This window comes from Diadema setosum, chromosome 11 (genome assembly GCF_964275005.1).
Source record: "Diadema setosum chromosome 11, eeDiaSeto1, whole genome shotgun sequence".
NCBI classification, from domain to species: Eukaryota; Metazoa; Echinodermata; class Echinoidea; order Diadematoida; family Diadematidae; genus Diadema; species Diadema setosum.
In genome coordinates this window covers 28,518,469-28,538,350 of record NC_092695.1, presented here as the reverse complement: position 1 = coordinate 28,538,350, position 19,882 = coordinate 28,518,469, and the positions used below count along the sequence as shown (strand labels likewise).

Genomic DNA, 19,882 nt, shown 5'->3' with positions numbered 1-19,882 from the left:
GATTTTCTGTAAATCCTCATGATTGGCTATGAGATTTTAAGCTAAAATTGTACTGTAATGTATCGGAAAGTATGCTTAAAACTAGCCTTACGTACTTGTGGGAAATACTTAATATGAAACTACTCAACATTCCAACATAATCTTCATGTGACAATCAGTACAGTGCAAAGGTGTCTATTCAATCTTCTGTATAAAACTTAGAGGAAAGTACATGTAAGTCAATAACTTATACCATGCATTGTATTAGAAGATGGCATAGAGTGGTGATATATGGATCCTAATCAAATGATTGGCTGACAGCAATCATATGACCAGTCTTTCATTTTGCCTAACATTGCCCAGCAGGCAGAAGTTCTTGGTAATGAGCATGACAAATGAACTGTACTAAGGACCGCTCAAAAATATCATTGCTCAAATACGTGACTTTTGTTCATGCAATTGGCTTGGTAGGCCTACTTGGACAGGCTGGATTTCACCATCTCGTCTACATGCGAAAATGGCTCTTGCACTGCGGAATTTTATCAAATGACCAGGATTAACTTCATCATTCTATAAAACAAAAAATACACATCATTTTGTTTGGGCATTAGTGTAATTACTCACATTCAGTACCTTCGAAACAGTCCAAACACCTTCGGCTGTCACCTTGGACATGTTAGACTGTTCAAAAGGTACCTTGTATGGGTAATTCTAACCAATACCGTCAGTGATGTGTATTATCTGTATACTTTTTGAGGGAAGAATATCAGGCGGAAGTAAATGTGTAAATGTAATCGACTGTGTGACTTAAGTATGTAATTATTGCTTAGAGCTGTCTTGCCAGGCTGTATAAAGGGTGCTTTTGTTGTTCAGAATCAAGGGATTCTTTTGTTAAAAGTGCAAATCCAGATATGACATACATTGTACAGCACTGTTGTACAACTTCAACTTGTACAACTTCAATAGCCAGTCACAAATGACTGAAGATAATGGCACATCAAATCAAAAAGATATGAAATAGTAAAAATTAATATGTTACTACATGCATTATATTTTTAATAGTAGAAACTTTCTATGTGTCAAATGCAGCTGTATGATCACTCATTGATTTAATGAATGTGATTGGAGTGAGAAGCTCTAACTGGTTATTGTACTTAAAGCATATCTTTTAATCATGTTGTTATCATAGTCTTGCTGCCAAGCCATTGCTGTAGAGCTACAGTGTCATAATCATCATGGCATAAAGACAAGCATGATTTCATCATTTCGTCGGTTGAGAATGATAGGGCGTAAGTTGTCACTAAACCCATGGTGTTCAAGACCACTTAACGCCCTTCTCATTCTCAACAGACGATTTGTTGCCAGTGAGACATATGACCTTTTACCCTTCCTTCACACATCGGCATCCTGATTTATTTGTAAAGGAAGGTGAACCCCGCTATAGCAAGATACAGTAGACTCCCGTTATAATTAAGTCCTCTGGACCGGCAGTTTTCTTTCGTTATATCGAAATTTTGTTGTAACTGAACAAGTGAACAATAAAAATACATAGAGTGGATAATGTTGCGGCGTGAATTTTTACTTCGCTGTAACAGGAATTACTTTGTTACTGTGCAGGAGTGCACTGTAGGTGGAAATGTATGAATTTTCCTTTCACAGGGAATACCCATTACGCCAAGTTTGCTTACAATAAGGTACAGCTTTTAGTAAATTCATTGGTCTGGATTTTCAGTTATATTGTATTTTAAAAGCTGGTCTCTCTTTTTAGCACTCTGAGGTAACAGCAACCTCATTTTATTTGGGTTTCCCTGTGTAACAAAATCTTGTGAAAATGTCCAAGGGAAAAAGGGAAATGATGGCAGTGCTACCAGTTACTGTAGTAAATCCTTGTGGTCTAATGAAATCGCGTTGTATCCATGTTTGTTATAACAGGGTTTGTCTGTACAGTGTAACTTCATATAAAGGTCAGACAGCAAAACCCTCTTATAACAAGGTGATTTTTGCAAGTCCCATCTATTGATGTTTCTATGTTTTTGTACCCTGGTGTAGTGAGAAACGCTATAATGCTGGGTAATAGTCGTGATTTTTAGGTCCTCATTGTAACTAGGATGCTCTGTACTAACCCGTGAAGATTGCCTTTAAGAATTTGACTTAAGAAATCATACGAAATTTCATATGCATTACCTCTGTACATACACACTTTTGATATGCAATAATGATAAATTAATGATTGTTCATGGACAAGTCTTTTGATTTGGCTTGTATATACAAATAAAAAATGTACATGAAATGGATTTTTTTTCTTCATAAGGATGTATATGTGTATTAAATTTTGATCTGTTATATATCACACTTAAAATGGAAGTTCCTGCATCGTTTCTTACTGGATTTGTGATTCCATTTGACACACACACACACACACACACTAACATCACTTGCAAAATAGAATAGAGGCATTAAAAGCAAGACAACATTGTCATTTGGTTGCCCTCATATTCTGAGAGCCATTATACATATTTTTTTTTTTAATCATCATTTTTGTCAAATAGTTCCAACACATGGCATGAGGTTGTAAATCTGAATTGGACACCGTACACAAAGAAATGTTGACATTCTCTTCTTTTTTTTTTTCTTCATACTTCTCCCAACCATCTTTAATACTGTACATTGTGGTTCGACTTTGTGAGAGAGATACCAGACTAAGTTCCAAAAGGGTCACTAAAAATCTATCCATGTACAAGATAGCTACAACAACAACATCTATCTGATTTGTGGCAAAAAATGAGAATATGAGGACAAAATATGAGTGTCACAGAAAAAAAAAAATCTATTTCAGTAAGAGCACAAACCTGCATGGACAGGGTAAACACTACACAATACAAGGAGTGTGTTTACTTTTCAATTATCCAGTTGTTTTTGTCTTTTTTTTTTTGTTTCCTTCTCTGCAAAATATACAAATAAATATAAAACACAAAAAGCAAGAAGCTGATATTTTAGTCTTCCGTAGGAAAACAGGAGCACCTTTTTGCTTCATCAGTGAATCTTGCTGCTGCCTTAGCTCCTCCTGTGACAGTTTGTAATGCGAGCATTGGCGCTCGCAGATTTAAAACACGATTTGCCTATACACAAACACACACTCACATACACACACTCCAACAAACACACACACAGAGGAGTGAAGCCCGACAGCTTCCATGTGAATGAGATCAGTCGGGTGAGGCTCGCTGAGTTAAACATCTATTCTTACTCTGCGGCTTCCATATTTTGCAAGTGTACCGGGAGGAACCAAGAAACAAAACAGGAGGGGAGGAGGATTTCTGCGCAAAACATACTATATAGTAAAGTTGTGATGAATTAGTCTTGAACCCAGACATTCACATGAACACAGGGAAAGATCTTTGTAGCAATCACTGAAGATACATTTCATTCAAACACGCACACAGTTTCATCTCTCCCACAGATAAATGATTCACATTGCAGACGAAAGTGCTACCTACAATAAATTAGTTACAACATCAAAAATATCTTTTCCTAGCTACACTGCCACTCCTCGATCGGAGCTACAAAATGAGTGATAAAACTATTGAAGTCTGTCCGCATAAGTCGGACAGGATATGGTTAGAAACCGACCAAAGAAACATTTCCATCCTACATTTTGATCAGTATGACCACATGTCTGCCGGCAACAACATGCATTCCATTCCGAATGAGTTCATCCTGTATCTATCTGCTACCTGTGCTCTTGACAAAGCATTATAGAATCCAAAATTATTTTAACGAAGTGGTCTGTATCCTGTGTGAAAAAAAAAAAATGTTACTAGCTATGGCTCATCTTCGTGCATGACCAAATACAGACCAGCGCATTCAAATAAACACAAGTTAAGAGTACAACACTTCAATGAAAATACAGTTACTTCTGGTACACGATAACAGCTGCTCAAAACTACTTTATGTACTTGAAAAAGGAAATGAGGCATTCACAATAATGAATACATCTCGTACAAAATGCTGTCGGAAACTTTGCAACTCTTAATTGCTTCTCAGTGGCTAGGGATATATTTTCTTCGCATGTATCACCAAGGTTGATGAAAAAACATCTAGGCTATCTTTAGCCCTATTTGAACAGGTTTCTCAACTGTATTGTTTACATAGTTTTCATCAGCAGTGGAGCAGACAGGAATCATAAAGAGCACAAAATGTCACATACATATATATCATATTGTACAGCCATGTTTTGCTTTCTGTTCTTGTTTTTTTGCCAAAAAGACATCTGGCAACTTCATGATACCGGTAATGCATAAAAAGAAACAAGAGTACTACTCGCTTCCCAACAATCCGACAGGTTATCTCCATGGTAACTAGGGAACCACACGTACTTGAGATGCACAGCATCTTGCTGTGAAATTTGCCTTACCTCATTCTGTAGCAAAGGCAATGGGGAAAATATGTGCACAAATCACCATCTCCACAAACACACACACACACACACACACACACACACACACACACACACAAGCATATAATGCTTCTAAGAAACAGGAGACATCCCACGCCAAATTTACCGTCGTCATGGAAACATGGAAATCACTGTATAAGGGAAGCACAGACAAAATTTGCTCCTATTCTTTTCTTTTCTTTTTTTTCTTTCTTTGTTGTTGTTTTTTTCTATCATGTTTTTCAAACTTGGACTATGGCTGACTAGGACAGATTACATCCATGTGGCAGTGGCTCCCTGGGCGGTGACTGAGGTAAGCTGAATTTCACAGTAACAGGTGATTTTTAAACTGGTCTACATCATGCCGATTGCTATAAACAATGAATACATGAAGCACCCTTCATTCTTTTCTCATCTTTTTTTTTTTTTCCAACTTCAATGTCCAGGCATAAATTTGACTTCAATCCTCTACATATTTCTTCTCAAGAGACAGAACAGAGATAGACAGAGAGAAAGAGAGAGAGAGGAAATATATATATATATATATATATATGTAATGACACCTTTCTTTAGGAATGACATTCCAAATAGATCCATCAGTAATTCAGCACCACGCACAGACACACACAATAGACAAACGACCCTTCTGGCACAGATGCTTGTCGTACCACCTCTGGTAATGTGTAGTGACAAACAGTATCACAACATCCTACCATCTCTCATTTGCACGTTTCTTACTTTCATACCAAGTGGTAACCATTCTTCTCCTTGTTGCACACGGAGGGAAGAACTCAGTACACATATTCATAAGTACATGTACACAGTACAAGGGACGTGGATATAAATTCGTAAGTAAATCACTAAATGCCAAAATCTAAAAAATAATGGAATTGTTCTCAGCACTATCATCAATATAGAATGTCTTTCATAAAAAAGAAAAAGAATGCACACACAAACATCAATTCTTTCTAACTTTCAATGAAACCTATGAATTTTTCATCCATATTTGTGTAATATAGCATATACTGTTCAAATTCAACACGAAAATACATTTCCACGCACTTTCAGAAGAAAAAAAAAAAGGAACATCATAAAAACGTTTTTCATAAGAATAAGTCTTCTTCTAAGAGCAGCCATGCCTCACACAATAACCGCATTACCACTCTTATCAAAATATGATTCTCAGAATTTGATACAGGTAAATGTACGTAGGTACTAGCAAACCCCTGTCACAGTACATTAGGTAGGTCACACTTCAGTATGGGTCCCGAAAATGAGCCCATCTAGATCTCTTTGGTTAAATCGCGAGACTTGGGAGCATCCGGGATGAAATCTACTTATTGCACAAGCTAGGCTACGCTAGGACTCTCACAAGCATGATAGAGATTAGCATTTCCATCAAACATGTCAGTAATACAACAAAAAAAGGAAGAAAGAATGACAACAGGACTCGGGTGGGACACAGAGATTCCAGCTACAGTACTTGGCACAAATGAAACTATACATATTGCCATGGTAACAAGGGACCAGTATACATGGCAGGCAGTCACTCAACTCTGTACATGGATGTCTCTGGGAAATGGAAGGGGTCCTAACAACAACTTCTTCTTTTTTAATGCAAAACCAATAATCAAGTCATGGATATTCTATGTCAGCTTTCATTTAAAAATAGGGAAAAAAAACACAAAATCACCTCACAAAAATCACACACTCAAACAAATGAACACACACACTCACACAAGTATATTCACGCAAAACACTGCTTACCTACATCAAGCTGCTTTTACTTAATGACATTTTCACATGGGTGCAGTACTTGAGTGTAAGTACAGAAAACAAAACAAAGACTGCATGCCAACAGTAGACTCTCACGAAAAAGCGAAAGTGAAATAACTGAAATTTCAGTGGCAAAGAATGACGACGGAACTTGGCCACGATGAAAACAAAACGAAGCTGAAAGCACATTCAACACAGAAAGAGATAGGTCCGAAGTGGATCAGAATCAGAAACAGTGATATACAGTTTGAGGGACTCCAGCGGGAAGGGGAAAAACTAGCAGTAGGTAGTATGCTGAATTACGTTGGTTTTATTCTCATACCCTTTCCTCTACCGGTGGGGGTTGATAGTAGAGAGTGGCATACGTACTAGCAGCAAAGTGGCTGGAAGAATTGCATCATCCTCTTTCACAAGTCAGAGATAATGTCTGTCTACCTCTATCTTCAACAATTCTCCCTTTTTATTTATGCACCCTATACACATTATGCAAAAAAAGAGTAAAAAATTGATCGATTTGTGGGCAAAATACACAAAATACAAAAAAAATTATGGACAGAAAGACCACATGTATAACTTTCAGAATGAAACACCACTCCCGGTTTCTTCTTTCTAAATTGACGTTAGCGAATTATCCACCTCTCCTTCTTTAAGTAAATCATTGGCGTGAATCAGACCACCAGAGTACTGAGATGTCCTACCAATCAAATATATTTGTGCTGTCAGCATTAATCAATCAATCAATGAAATAAATCAAGAAATATATATATATAATATAAAAAAAAGAAAACGTCACACAAAATCATGGCTTGCTAATGTCACTAACTTCTTCTTCAGCAAATTGTCAAACACACTCGGCATTTAAGATCTAGTTGCCACAATTACAGTTTTTGAGAACCTATGCCAGCTTCCATCAGTCCTAAATGCAAAAACGCAACCTCAGAGCTTTGCCTGGCAGCTGCTGGTTAGATTTGCTCAGTAAGCCATGTGTGATCCAGATGAAATCAATTTTTGTTAGACTGGCTTGTGAATGAGCCATGGGTCAGTCAAGTAACATCGTTTAAGGTCATTGTAAGAGCTGTCTGGATAATTCTGAGGCGTCCTTCTTGTGGTCATTTAGTGGAAGAGCATGTAAGTGGAACTGGACCTATTGTGATTAGTGCAAATAACAAAATTAAGCAATTGTGTGATGACACAAAATGAGGGTGGACAGAATAAGGCCAGAAAGACACAGAGAGTGGGCTGAGGCTCACACGGAACACTGACCGCTAGGAATTGACAGATTGGGAGAGAGCGAGAGCTAGAGAGAGAGATCGCTTTGGGTATCAACCAGACGAAAAAGTTTGCCAAACAGTCATCTCGCGTGAACACACAAAATGCTCATTAAATCCCCATGTACAGGCATCAGTCCGCCCTGACTTTACAGTGTCATTTGTTCGTATCACTACCACAGAAACTTCACGGCTTGTAAAAGACCTCCATGACCTATGCAATTCATAGAAGTGAGCGCATTTCTTGAGCAATACATGAAAAGCAGTGACACACAAAGGATTGTGGGAAAGTTTCTTGGATTGAGATTATATATTCCAGTTGAGAAAACATTGTATAAGTATGACAGCATGAACATTCTTTCCTATCAACGCTACTTGACCTTCCAGCCACCTAGAAAGTCTTGAGTACTTGACTCAACCTGTTGCAAAAATATTTGCACAGCAAACTTGTCTAAAAATGCAATTATTTGCATCTTGGGTAGAAAAAGTGACACCACGTCACTCTCAAATATATATACTTATATTTATATATATATTCATATTCATATATTCCTCTTCTTGATTCGTATCTCAAGTAGATTGAACAATAATCATATTTCTTACTATAAGATATATCTAATTTCTGCTAATCACAACAATGTCGAACAAATCAAATTTGTTATGTGAGGGAGTCTTCGGTGAAGCCCACAACGCTTTGGCAAGATTAACATGCTAATTAGAAGCAGTACTAAGAGATGAGAGAACCAAAGAGTTTGACATAATGGGGAGGAGAGAGAGGTACTGTGTTACACAACTGAGTGCCCCTCATCTACCTTTGTGCTCTCCTTGTCATCGTCAATGTCAATGCTATGTTCGGGAGATCGGCTAATGGGGTTGAGAACAGGTGCTGATCTCCTGAGCAGAACATTGGGGTTCATCCGCTGCTGCCCACTGCTCGGCTTCCGTTCGTTCTCAAACGACAGCTGTGTGTGTATTTGGTGGCGTCGCTTACGCTGCTCGCCCAGCGACAACTTGATGAACTCGTCGAAGCTTTGGTCTAGGGTCCGCTTGGTGTCGTGGAGGCCAGCCCCCGTGTCTGAAAAGCGGCTGAACGAGTCTGTGTTGCCGATGGACGAAGGGGCGGGCAAGGCCCCTACCGACTGCGAATGTTTGATAGGACTTCCCCCTGTCACGCCCGGCCTGCGTGCCCGGCCCACAGAAGACACTGACTGGGAGCTGGCCACGTGGGACTCCGGAACACTGTCCAATTCACGCACCGGCGGTATAAAGGTGGAGTAGCTTGCGAGCAGCGACAGGCCGTGTGTCTCCTGCTCCCCTTTGATGGGAGTGCGTACCGCCCGAACCCGCCCCAGGGTGGGGCTGGTGATCACCGAGGGTTGGCCCTCCTTGCCGCGACTCGTGATCTCGGTCTGGATGTTGTCAAACATGCGATTCACGTCTCGCGTCACCTGCTCCTTGAGGGTGGGGCTGATCTGGTAGCGGTCCTCCTGCTCGGGCTGTGGGCGTGAGCCCTGCTCACTGCTACTTGTCTCTTCGGCTGACACCAAGCTGGACAGATGCAGGGGACTCTCGCTACTCTCTGTTAACATAGCTTCCATCTCACTCACGCTGCCATTCGAAAGCTTCTCTTTTACTTTGCTCTTCGCTTTGCATTCCTTGGACTCTTTGCCTTCTGCCTCATCTTTGCTTCCCAACAATGGACTACTCTCCGTATCCTCCTCCACCTGCCGCTGTAACTTACGCTTAGCCTTATCCCCAGCCCCCGTGAAGAGGTGCTGCTTAGTCCTTGAGTCTGGCTTAGGATCTTCCGGAGTGGGCGTGGGTTCATCTTCTGAAATGTCCCCCCTACTGTCTCTCCTCAAGGCAGTGATATCCGTGTTGCTCTCAGAGGAACTGCTAACGCTGCCTTCTTTCTCCCTACCCCCATCGCTGGGCTTCTTGCCGTTGCCCGGATGCACGGCGGCCACTGTGGTCTGCCCCGTGCTGGTCCCCACGCTTGCAGTACTCTTGGCCATTGTTGTCACAGGAACGATGCGGGTGTTGGCTGCGGCCACCACCCCAGGGGGGACTGCTCCAGGGATGGCCTGGGGGGTGCCGTCCTGAGTGGGTTTATTGCTCTGTTCGGTGCCGCTGTCCATGCTGACTAACATACCCGCAAGACTCGTGGACGTGGAGTGCTTGTGACTGCCGGCGCGCTTCCTTGCGGGTGTGTTCTCCCCACTGGAGGTGTCAACGTGGGAGGACTCGCTGCGCATCGTGCCCAGCGACATGTGCGAGTTGTGGATGGACGAACGCTGCGAAGACATCTGAGAGTTCTTCCGCAGCTCCTCGTAGCTCAGGTTGAGATAGTCGTTGGCCGGGTCCACCGGCTCTTCCTCGGTCTTGGCCGCCTCCTCCTCCTCCCCCTCCATCTGCAAGGGGTCGCTGCTGGCCTGGCTGGGGCTGTGAGGCGTGGCAGCAGCACTCAGAGCTTGACCCCTCATCTGTAGCACCATGGCCTTGAAGAGCTGCCAGTCGCCAAAGGTCATGTCCAGGACAATCTTCAGCTCATCCAGGTCACACTGGAGGAGGACGGGGCCGTTGATGTTGTGCTCAGCGATGCGTGTCTGGTAGCGAGGAATGGAGTGCTTGTCGATGCCATCCAAACTGAGCAATCTGTCGCAGACATCCTTGACAGTGAGAATACCAGGACTTGGTGCATTCCCAGGACTCTGTAGAATCTGTGTGAGGAGCAAGAAGATAAGTTCAGTGGATCTCTCTTTTCCATTGCCATATCTTTATGTTTTTGTTCTATATGTAAAATTGGAATTTTTCTTTTTTTATTAGAAAAATGAGCAAAGAAAATGGGATTCCATCGGGATTCGAACCCCAGACCTCCGGATTGCTAGCCCAGTGCTCTACCGAATGAGCTATAGAAAGCCCTAGTTCAGTGTTCGTCTCAAAAACCTTAAATTCTCAGAGCTCAAATGGTCAGAAGCTATAGCAGTGTGTTTGTGTGTGACACACACGCACACACTTAAACCTGGTATAAACACAAAGGATATTTAAACTTGGGGATAATTCAACTTGGGAATAAATTACATTCATTTCTGGTCAGTTTTCTTCTGTTTGTGTTGTTGGGTTTGTTTGTTTTTTTGTTGCACTATCATTTGTACATATATTTTGTAATGATTTGGGATGTCAAACTGAATTGATATATGTATCCCCTTGTATAGTGTATTTCCCTTTATTGATGGAAATAAAGTATAAGTGAATTGAGTCGAATTGAATTGAATTGAACTGAACTAAACTGAATTGAGTCGAATTGAATTGAACTGAACTAAACTGAATTGAGTCAAATTGAATTGAATTGAACTAAACTTAATTGAACTGAACTGAACTGAACTGAACTGAACTGAATTGAATTGAATTGAATTGAATTGAATTGAACTGAATTGAATTGAATTAAACGCCATAAAACTTTTGATACCTACGGACCCATTCTCCTCCTTTTCACGTGATATACTAGTCACATGCAAAAAGGTAGTTATGACTTGGGACGGCAGGGTTGAATGTATGAATGTCAATGCTTTGCTCCAATTTCTCACAAGCATGCTGAACAGATCATAGAGTTATAAAGATGCATAGAAATAACCCTATCACACAATCACACTCTTACCAAGGGTCAAAAGCTATCTGACAAATTCATGTACACCACACAACACACACACACACACACATAAAGAGACAGCAGCACAAGGTACATCAAAACTACAAATCTTTTCATCGCCGTACCTTCTTCATGAAGGGGTTGGATGCCATCATCTGGTAGTTGAGCCTGGAGGGCGTGTCACTGATGGAGGAGTAGACGGAGGCCCTGGACGAGATGGTGGGGAAGGCGTGGCCGAGGCTTTGTGGTCTGGCGATGCTGCTGATGTTGGGTAGCACTCCTGCGGAATCGGCATTGTCCATAGAGTCTGACATAATCATCCACGGCAAAATGGAAAGAGTAAATATGAGGAGCTGCAGGCCCTCTCTACACAAAGAATATTGTAATGCTCGTGTTACGGATTCATTGATATATTAACAAAAGGATCACTTTTGGGGGAATAAATCTCCCCTTTATAGGTGGTAGTAATTGTTCTTAATCTTCAGGTGATTCATGGACTGAAATATGCTTGACAAGGCTTAAAACTTCGCCAACTAAATTAGATACTTTATCCCAGGCCACTAAAAGATGCCAGAAGTATTGTGTGAGAGAAATCAAAGGAATTCATTAGTTGCTTTTAGCTGGCTTTTCCAGTTTGTAGCAAGAGCTACACTTTCACTCGCGAACTCTAGTACGAAATGTCGCTGAGAGATCAAATATAGCAAAAAGAAATATACAACAACAACAAAAATCATAAAAGGATGCAGAATAGGGCTATTACTTTCAACAAGGCTTACCTGATCTACATGTAGACAAAGAATGATAAATATTCTCTTCACTTCTTTTGAGGGCTATAAAATGTTCAGACCCTTCTGAAGATAGCTCTCTATCATGTAATCAATTACAAGAGAAAATAGCCTCCGCTGTGATGATGTGTCAAAATTGAGGATGCCATACTACAAAGATTACAAACATTACACCATTCTATCCAGTGACAATATGTCATGATCACAGAAATGGCAATCTTCCTCCATCAAATGAATGGGATGCCAACCCCATGTTGCAAGAGCCTCCAGGGGAGTCTCGTTTACCTCGGATCTGTTTCCTGAGCTGAGGGTCCAGGTTACAGGTGCAGGAGAGGAAGTTGCGGATGTCACCAGCTGCCAGCTGAGGGGTGTGGCGAGCCAGGCAGACCATGAAGCTTCGGTGGTCCTGGTCCATCTCGGCCAGGGTGTCCATCTCGTGGAGACTTTGGAGATCCTCGGCGATCCTGGGTGGAGGAGGATGATGATTAGATGGGGAACAGGTTAAAGCTTGGAAAGTCCCGTAGGAGAAGAAAAACTTAGAAATAAGCAGACAAAAAAAAAAATTCTTACTATCAGTGTATTATCAAGTTTGACAAATGCCTCCATGACATGTATTTCACAAGGATGTGCTATCTTCGCATTCAGTTTCCAAGGATACCACAAGTTCCGTCTTCTTTATACCGCCACAGAAAAAGGATCTTCTTCGTATGGCACAATGTGTCTGGGTGATACAGTACCTTTTGCTGACTATTGCTAGCCACCTGGGACAAACCATGAGGGATTGGCATCACTCGCCTGTTTTGGAGCGTAGGTGTTGTGGGACACACCATATCACTGGATTAGCACCCTGCTCTTTGTGAGGAAGAAGCACAGGATGTTTGTCATGCAGGAGTCGTGCCTACCTCACACATGGGCCCTCCATTTAACATCCCATCCCAGGGATACAGTGTTTATGCCTCTCTATAGAGGGGATGGAATGATAACACACAACATCACTCAGCTAGACTTGATGAGACTTAAATACGAGCCATTTGCTTGCAATGCTCACCACCTCGCCACCCCTACAGAAAAGGATGAAAGAGACAACTCTTACCTGTCGCAGAGGATCTTGAGTGTCACATCGTCTTCGATGTGCTCCTCATTCTCCTGGTAGTAAACGATGAGGCGAGAGGTGCGGTAGGGCCATCTCTCCGTCAGGTTGATCCAGTGGGCCAGGGTCTGCCACTTGAATGGGATGTTGTTCGCTCTCAGCAGCCTCCCTGCAGAAGAAAGACATAAACATCGCCAGTTGGACATCACAAGTATGGGGTTGTTGATGTTCTAGAACACGCAAAGTGGCTGACTTGGTCAGTCAGCACTCACCTGGGCCCCGTTTTCTCAAAAGATAAAATCAATCATAAATTTTCTTACTACACAAGCTGCCATAGACTTACAGTTGAAATCAACTACATAATCAATTTTAACTCTTCATAAAACAGGGCCCTGGAGTAACTTCCTTCTGATGGTGTGAGGGTGATGTGATCATTCTTGGCATGACTTCATCCTCAATGATGTACATAACATTGACAGAGGTGAACTTTGAATCTTGCCACACAGCATTTGGTGGAAAGAACAAAGTTTGATGAAATACTGTCAGAAAGTTTTCCCCAAAGTTTTTTTTTTTTTTTTGTACTTGAATGATCCCAACTAGTCGTGGGAATGTGCCTGGTTTAATGACATCAAATATTCAATTGTCCTTTGTCTGAAAAATGTGGCATACTTCAAACCAATACCTACATTTCTGGGGAGCTTCCTCCAGAATCATGAAATACATGTACTTGATGGCTCTGGTGATCTTAATCGAAGTGAAATGATAATCAATTCGGCTTTTGAGTGCATGTGTGCTTGTGTGCCCGTGTGCATGTGTGCGTGTGTGTGCATGTGTGCGTGCTTTGTTGCCCTTGGAAAAAGGACCCGGGGGCGCCCTTCTCACCTGTAATGGAGACAATATTGAGCAGTCTCCGCATACTGCGAGGGCTGAGGTCACTGAATTGTTCGTCTGATGCCAACATCTGGGACAAGTCTTTGGTGGTTGACCTCTGGCGCTGGAGGAGAGGGGCATTCATGGCGTCTGGGCTGCCGTACTTGGGCGGCTGGTCACCGGGCACTGTGGTCACTATCGTCATCTCCGTCTGCTCGGGGAGGGGGCAGGGCAGGGAGGAGGGGCAAGGGGTAAAACAGAGTGATGAAGAAGATGAAAACACAGGATGAAATATTCTATCACTTTTTTTTTTTTACAATGTGGAGTAAATCATTTGTTCTCAGCATGAGAGGTAGATTTCACTGAAAGCTGCTTAATGTTGCATGATAAGAAAATACATATTATGTATCTATCAGATTACATTTTCTCTGACACATCAGTCCATGTAACCACTATCTGTTACTTATTAGAAAAGGCTGAATCCTGACAGTTGAGTGCTTTCATTGCACACCTAAAAAAATGTGTACATTGCCCCATGGTGATTTGAATATTCCTCGTAACAATCATAACTTTCAAATGAAAAATACTCCAGCAATTTGTTTGAATGAGAGTCACATATCAAACAGAGATGAATTCTGCTCAGTACTTTTAATGTTAAACACACCTGTAATGCCACAATATCTTTGCAGTATTAATCAACTAAATTCCAATTAATACAAGTTAATGAACATTTCTGATGAAACAACTAAAAACTCACACTCTCTCTACAGAATATTTGGAATTCTAAAGACCAGCTGAAATCTGCTGCCATGCCCTCGCACTAGTCTACTTTGTCATCATGATGTTTCACATTACATGCAAAGTGCACACTCCTCGGCAAAATTCCAGATGAATTAATGACAATTAAAAAAAAAAAAAAACATCAACAACTGCAAGCTCCACTCTTGGAATGAAAGTCACAGCATTTGTGGTGAATGGTATGAGACATATGATTACAACATACGTATACATACACACACAACACAAATCATGTTATGATGAATTGCATATATAAACCCATCCACATGAGAACACATAATAAAATGATAGAATGATACATTTCTTGAAAGCCAGGGGTCTCCATTCTGTGGATTCTCTACAAATTTGTCATGAACAAACACTACAGATCAACTATTTTCATGGCATGGAATACTTCTAAAGCAGTGATATGATGTAATGGTTATAAGAAAGTCCTGTCATGAAAAAAACAAAACTTAAACAGAAAAGAGTATACAGATTAAACACAAGGTCTAATGTTGAATGCACATGCCATATCTAAAGCAATGTGAAGAGATAGGACCATACGCTTTCTGTGCCCGTCTAAATTTTTGTAAGCTCCAATTTCACTTCACTGAAAAGTTTATTTCACTGTTTTACATTTTTTCACATAACTGAGGAGATTTATATCATAACTGCTACGTCATGACATGAAAACTCTAAAAATCTCAGTCTGTTCATTTGAATAATGTAACAATGCATTGACAAGGTCTCATGTTGTATACACGAGAATTGCATTTCAACATCAATGTCTTAATTTGACATTAGCATCTATCATTTCAACAGTTTGGGGGAGTAGCAATGCTACATCTATGTAGATGAGTATTGCTCCAGTGTGCAGAATTCACATTCAGATTTGCTGCATGGTTGATGCAGCAACAACATAGCATATCATAAACATTGTATTGTTTTGGTAAAAGGAATTTTCATGTGACGATAGTAGGATAACTAAATCCCACTTGCAAGTGAAAGTGCCCTTTAAATCCCTCTCATAATTTATCAAAGAACACCCTGAACTTCATCTCAGCTTTTCATCAGCAATCTCTTATATGCATAGTACATACACTGAACCATGCAAGTATGCTTCAAGCATGTGCTAAATTTTGTGCAAAGCATTCCGCTTATGAGTGCATTTCTAAGGATAAATCCTAACACTTCCTACCAATACAATGGAATATGCAAAGTGAAAAAAAAAAATAAAACAACCACCACCATACAAACACACTGATTCTCTCAGAGCGATAGAAACAATATTTTTGTGTATGTTCAAAAGTACTATAAAGTGCACAAATGTTTGGATAAGAGATAACAGGTTTTGACTGCAACATCCACAGAAGTGTGGTTCTGCCAAACAATGAGGCTGCACCCCTCCCTCCCTCCAAACAATTGGAACTGGTAGCAGCGTAATAACACTTTAACAATACAGGTATTCTGTTAACACTGATATTAATCTTTTGATCACCCTCTAAAACCCCTGGATCCATGACATTTTGAAGAGGGTATTTTCGGCGGAGTCCACAGGTCAAGTACCCTGTGAAGTGTCGAAAAATCTCAAAGTATGCTGATAAATTGTACTCTACAACTTGTTCTTCTTGCTGCAGTTGCTGTATGTTTGTGTGCATATGTGTGTGTGCTTGTGTGTCCCCAATCATGATGATCTTGATAATTCAGTATCAAAATTATGCAAAATATTTTCAGCTATCTTTATTGCAATAAGTTAAAAATAAAAATAAAATTGTTTTGTTTTACTTTGCTAAATACATTCAAAGAGATTGTATCACATGTAATAAAAAAAAATAAAGACAATTTAAAAAAGTAGGGGAAATGAAAATAATTCATCATCAAATGCACTGTTCACATGTGTCAGAGGAAAAATTCTTTCACTTATGACACTTAACCAGAAAAAAAAAAATACTGATATGACTCAGGAATCCCTAATTGTTGAATCATGAAACTTGTATGATGGTCATGCCACACATCACAAAACTGCTACACTCTCACATAGCAAGAAAGGGGGGAAAACAGAAATCAAAGAAAGAACCAAAAGACATGGAGAGATTAAGAAAAAAAAATGTATGAAATAGGATAAAAGTGGAAAGAAGAAAGAAAGATGACAGGAAATAAGAATAATGGAGACTAGAGAGATGATGAGGCTAAGATAAAACTAAATAATTCCGTACACAAATCGTCTTCGCCAAAACGATCAATGCCACCTTAAAGGGTGTGTACAGTTCTGGTCGAGGTGAGGATTTAGCTTTTAACGTTTTGCGAGATATTCAGAAACCACTCTATGAGATGTCAAAGAGCATGCAGTTCTAAGGGGTATCAAAAGTTTATTCGATGAAAATCGGTTTTGAAATGGCTGAGATATCCAAAAACAAGGTGAAACAAAGAGATCCTAATAAAGTTGTGGCATGTTGCCTTTTATTATTATCACTTTTTTGGATATCTCAGCCATTTGAAAACCAATTTTCATCAAATAAACGTTGAATCCTTCTTAGAATTACATGCTCTTTCATATTTCATAAGAGGCTTTTCATTATCTCACTTAGGAATGTTCAAAACATGAATCCCCACCTCAACCAGTACTGTACAGTCCCTTTAAATATTCAAACTGCTTAAAATAAACCCCTTAAGTATCCTTACGCCGAAATGCACGAAAGCAAGATTAAATTTCAGAAAGTATCCAAACTTTCATGGGCATCTGCTGCTAAGCACATCTGGCCCCTTCTGCCTCCCCTACTAAGCTAAGAAAGTTCTGGAGGTAAGTGAAAATTATACAATGACATGTACATAACTTGTGAACATAAATGGACGGAAATCATCTCCATGAAACAAAATTTATAATCATCAGTGTATTAAATCTCATTCCAACTCTATACATGACCTACAAGAACAATAGAAAGATAAAGAGATGGTACATGTAGGTAGAGGGGAGAGAGAGAGTCAGAGAGTAATCCTGAATGAAACTCTAATGGCCTTTAATGGAATTAACAACATTTTCACACTAAATAATGACAATCAAAGTGATAGTATGTTGACAGTGACATAAGAGATGGACTTGGATAGTCGAGACAACACTACAAAGCAAGCATCAGGAAGGCAGATGCTCTGAAATACGTCCTCCTCCAGAAGTTGAAGAGGCAACTGCAAAGAAAAAGGCACTTTGAGACACACACAGCTTTGAAGAGGTGGAAGAGAATTCCTTACCGCAAAAGAGCAGTAGGTACAAATATAGGCAAGGAAAGAGAGAGAGAGAGGTGGGGGAGGAATGGGAGGAGAGGGGGTTATCTTTCACTCGATTGAATGATGGACACACAGCTAAAAGATCACTCTATGGTCGTCATGAGTAAAGATATCCGACAACAAGCAGACAAGGATAGGTGAATGGTAAAAAACACAACAAAAACAAAAACACACAGCTTCAAGGGCAAAATGCTCAATATCCATCATTCGGGCTCAAAGACTTGTGCAAAAGGGGGGATAAATCATGACCGCCCGTCAGCATGCTGAACACCAGATCACTGGGAGAGGAGGTACAGCGGATTAGGGGGTCACTTCAGAAAGACATGATGTATTCATTCAACTAACAGCTTGAGTAATCTTTGGGTGGGTAGACTAGATCAAGATGCAAATACAACAGGGGCCAAAGATGCAGTATGGGGGGTATTATCGGCAAGACGAAGGGGGGTGGGGATCATTCTCTGCTCGTTTGTCCCGTTTTCTGGATTGGATCTTCTTCTTTCTTTTTCTCTTCTCGTTTGTTTACCCGTGCGGCCTTTCGTGATGGCTGCGCCTTGTCGGGAGGGCTTGGTGTGGAATCGCTTTCAGGCAGTTCGGGAATGCTAGGGAGGGATAACGGAGGTGCCCAGCGCATCATCTACCGTAGGCGTTTTCAGAAACGGAAATAACGAGTGACGGTAGGAGGGGGTGAGAAGAAGGCAGAGCAGTGGAGACGATTATTAGCTTGTTTATGTCACTCAACAGAGGCAATTCAGTGAATATCATTATTTGTAGGGTCAGGCATATAAGTATATCATGTTGCTTTTGTTTTATTATTTTTTTTTCTTTGACATGAATGTGCCAGTTAATGAAGGGAACATTCAAACCTCTTGATTTCACCAAGAGACATTCTACAAACTCACACTGAGTTAAGTCCTGTCACTGTCTAGGGTTTCGTTTCTACCTGATGTACAGTATGTACAGAGGTGTAGGTATCATACATCAAGCGTACAAAATTGTATGTTAATTTTTGCCATGTAACAGGCACAATGAGTAAATAGTGAAAACCATGACTTTGTGAATTACTTTGCAAGTTCTACTCGTGCCTGTTGACTGTAGGTGGCACAGTCAGTATCAGAATAATGATGACAATAATATTGATGATGAAGATTATGAAAATAAAGATATTGATGGCGATGATGATGATAGTGATAGTGATTATGGTGATGATGATGGTAATGATAATGATGATGATGATGATGATGATAGTGATAATGATGATGATGATGATGACAGTGATAGTGATTGTGCAGACGATGATGATGATTATAGGATGTTGTCAATGTTGACGGAAATGATAGTGATGACAATTATGATGAAAACGATGGGAAATTGATGCCGATGATAATGATAGTGATGATGATTATAATGACAGGATGTTAATGTTGACGACGATGATAGGGATGATGATGATTATGATAATGATGATGACGATGATAATGATGACGAAGGCGATGATGATGATGATGGGGATGTTGATGAGGATGTTGATTACATTTATTCAAGGTGTGGGAGGCAGGACAAAGCAGAGATGTTGCTACAAACTACACATAGTGTATAGAATAGTAAAACTTGCTTGACCCTTTGAAAGCATATTTCATGGAACTAGGGAATGACATATGCTTGCCCCTCCCCTCCAGCTTAATGTACATTTAAATCTACCAGGATACTTGCCATCACACATTCTGAGGAAAGTAATGCAAGAGGTAGAGTTATTTGATGAAATGCATATCGTGTACACCTGTTCAGTATCTTTCAAGAAACATCTGACTTTGTCATTCCACCTCCCCCCCCCCCCAAGTTTCATAACCTGACCTAACAACTTATGTCATCTTAACATATCAAAGCAGAAATTTCCTTCAGTGAACATTTCTCCAGACTTTCTTGGATTGATTTCAACTTTGATCTGATTATTTCTTCGTCTCCACATAT

The 19,882-nt window shown here is 40.4% G+C and overlaps 1 protein-coding gene across 1 annotated transcript in view; it reads right to left on the bottom strand.

The window, feature by feature from the left end:
- Nucleotides 1-7,057: 7,057 nt before the first annotated feature.
- The window catches only part of LOC140235089 (uncharacterized), a 126,683-nt gene continuing 113,858 nt past the window's right edge, over nt 7,058-19,882 (bottom strand). The window contains exons 18-22 of the mRNA XM_072315125.1: nt 13,865-14,063; nt 12,986-13,151; nt 12,178-12,356; nt 11,233-11,414; nt 7,058-10,178 (exon numbers count right to left, since the gene is read on the bottom strand). Of these exons, the coding sequence (XP_072171226.1) occupies nt 8,244-10,178; nt 11,233-11,414; nt 12,178-12,356; nt 12,986-13,151; nt 13,865-14,063 (2,661 nt within the window). The 3' untranslated portion in view covers nt 7,058-8,243. The remainder of the gene's footprint in view (nt 10,179-11,232; nt 11,415-12,177; nt 12,357-12,985; nt 13,152-13,864; nt 14,064-19,882) is intronic.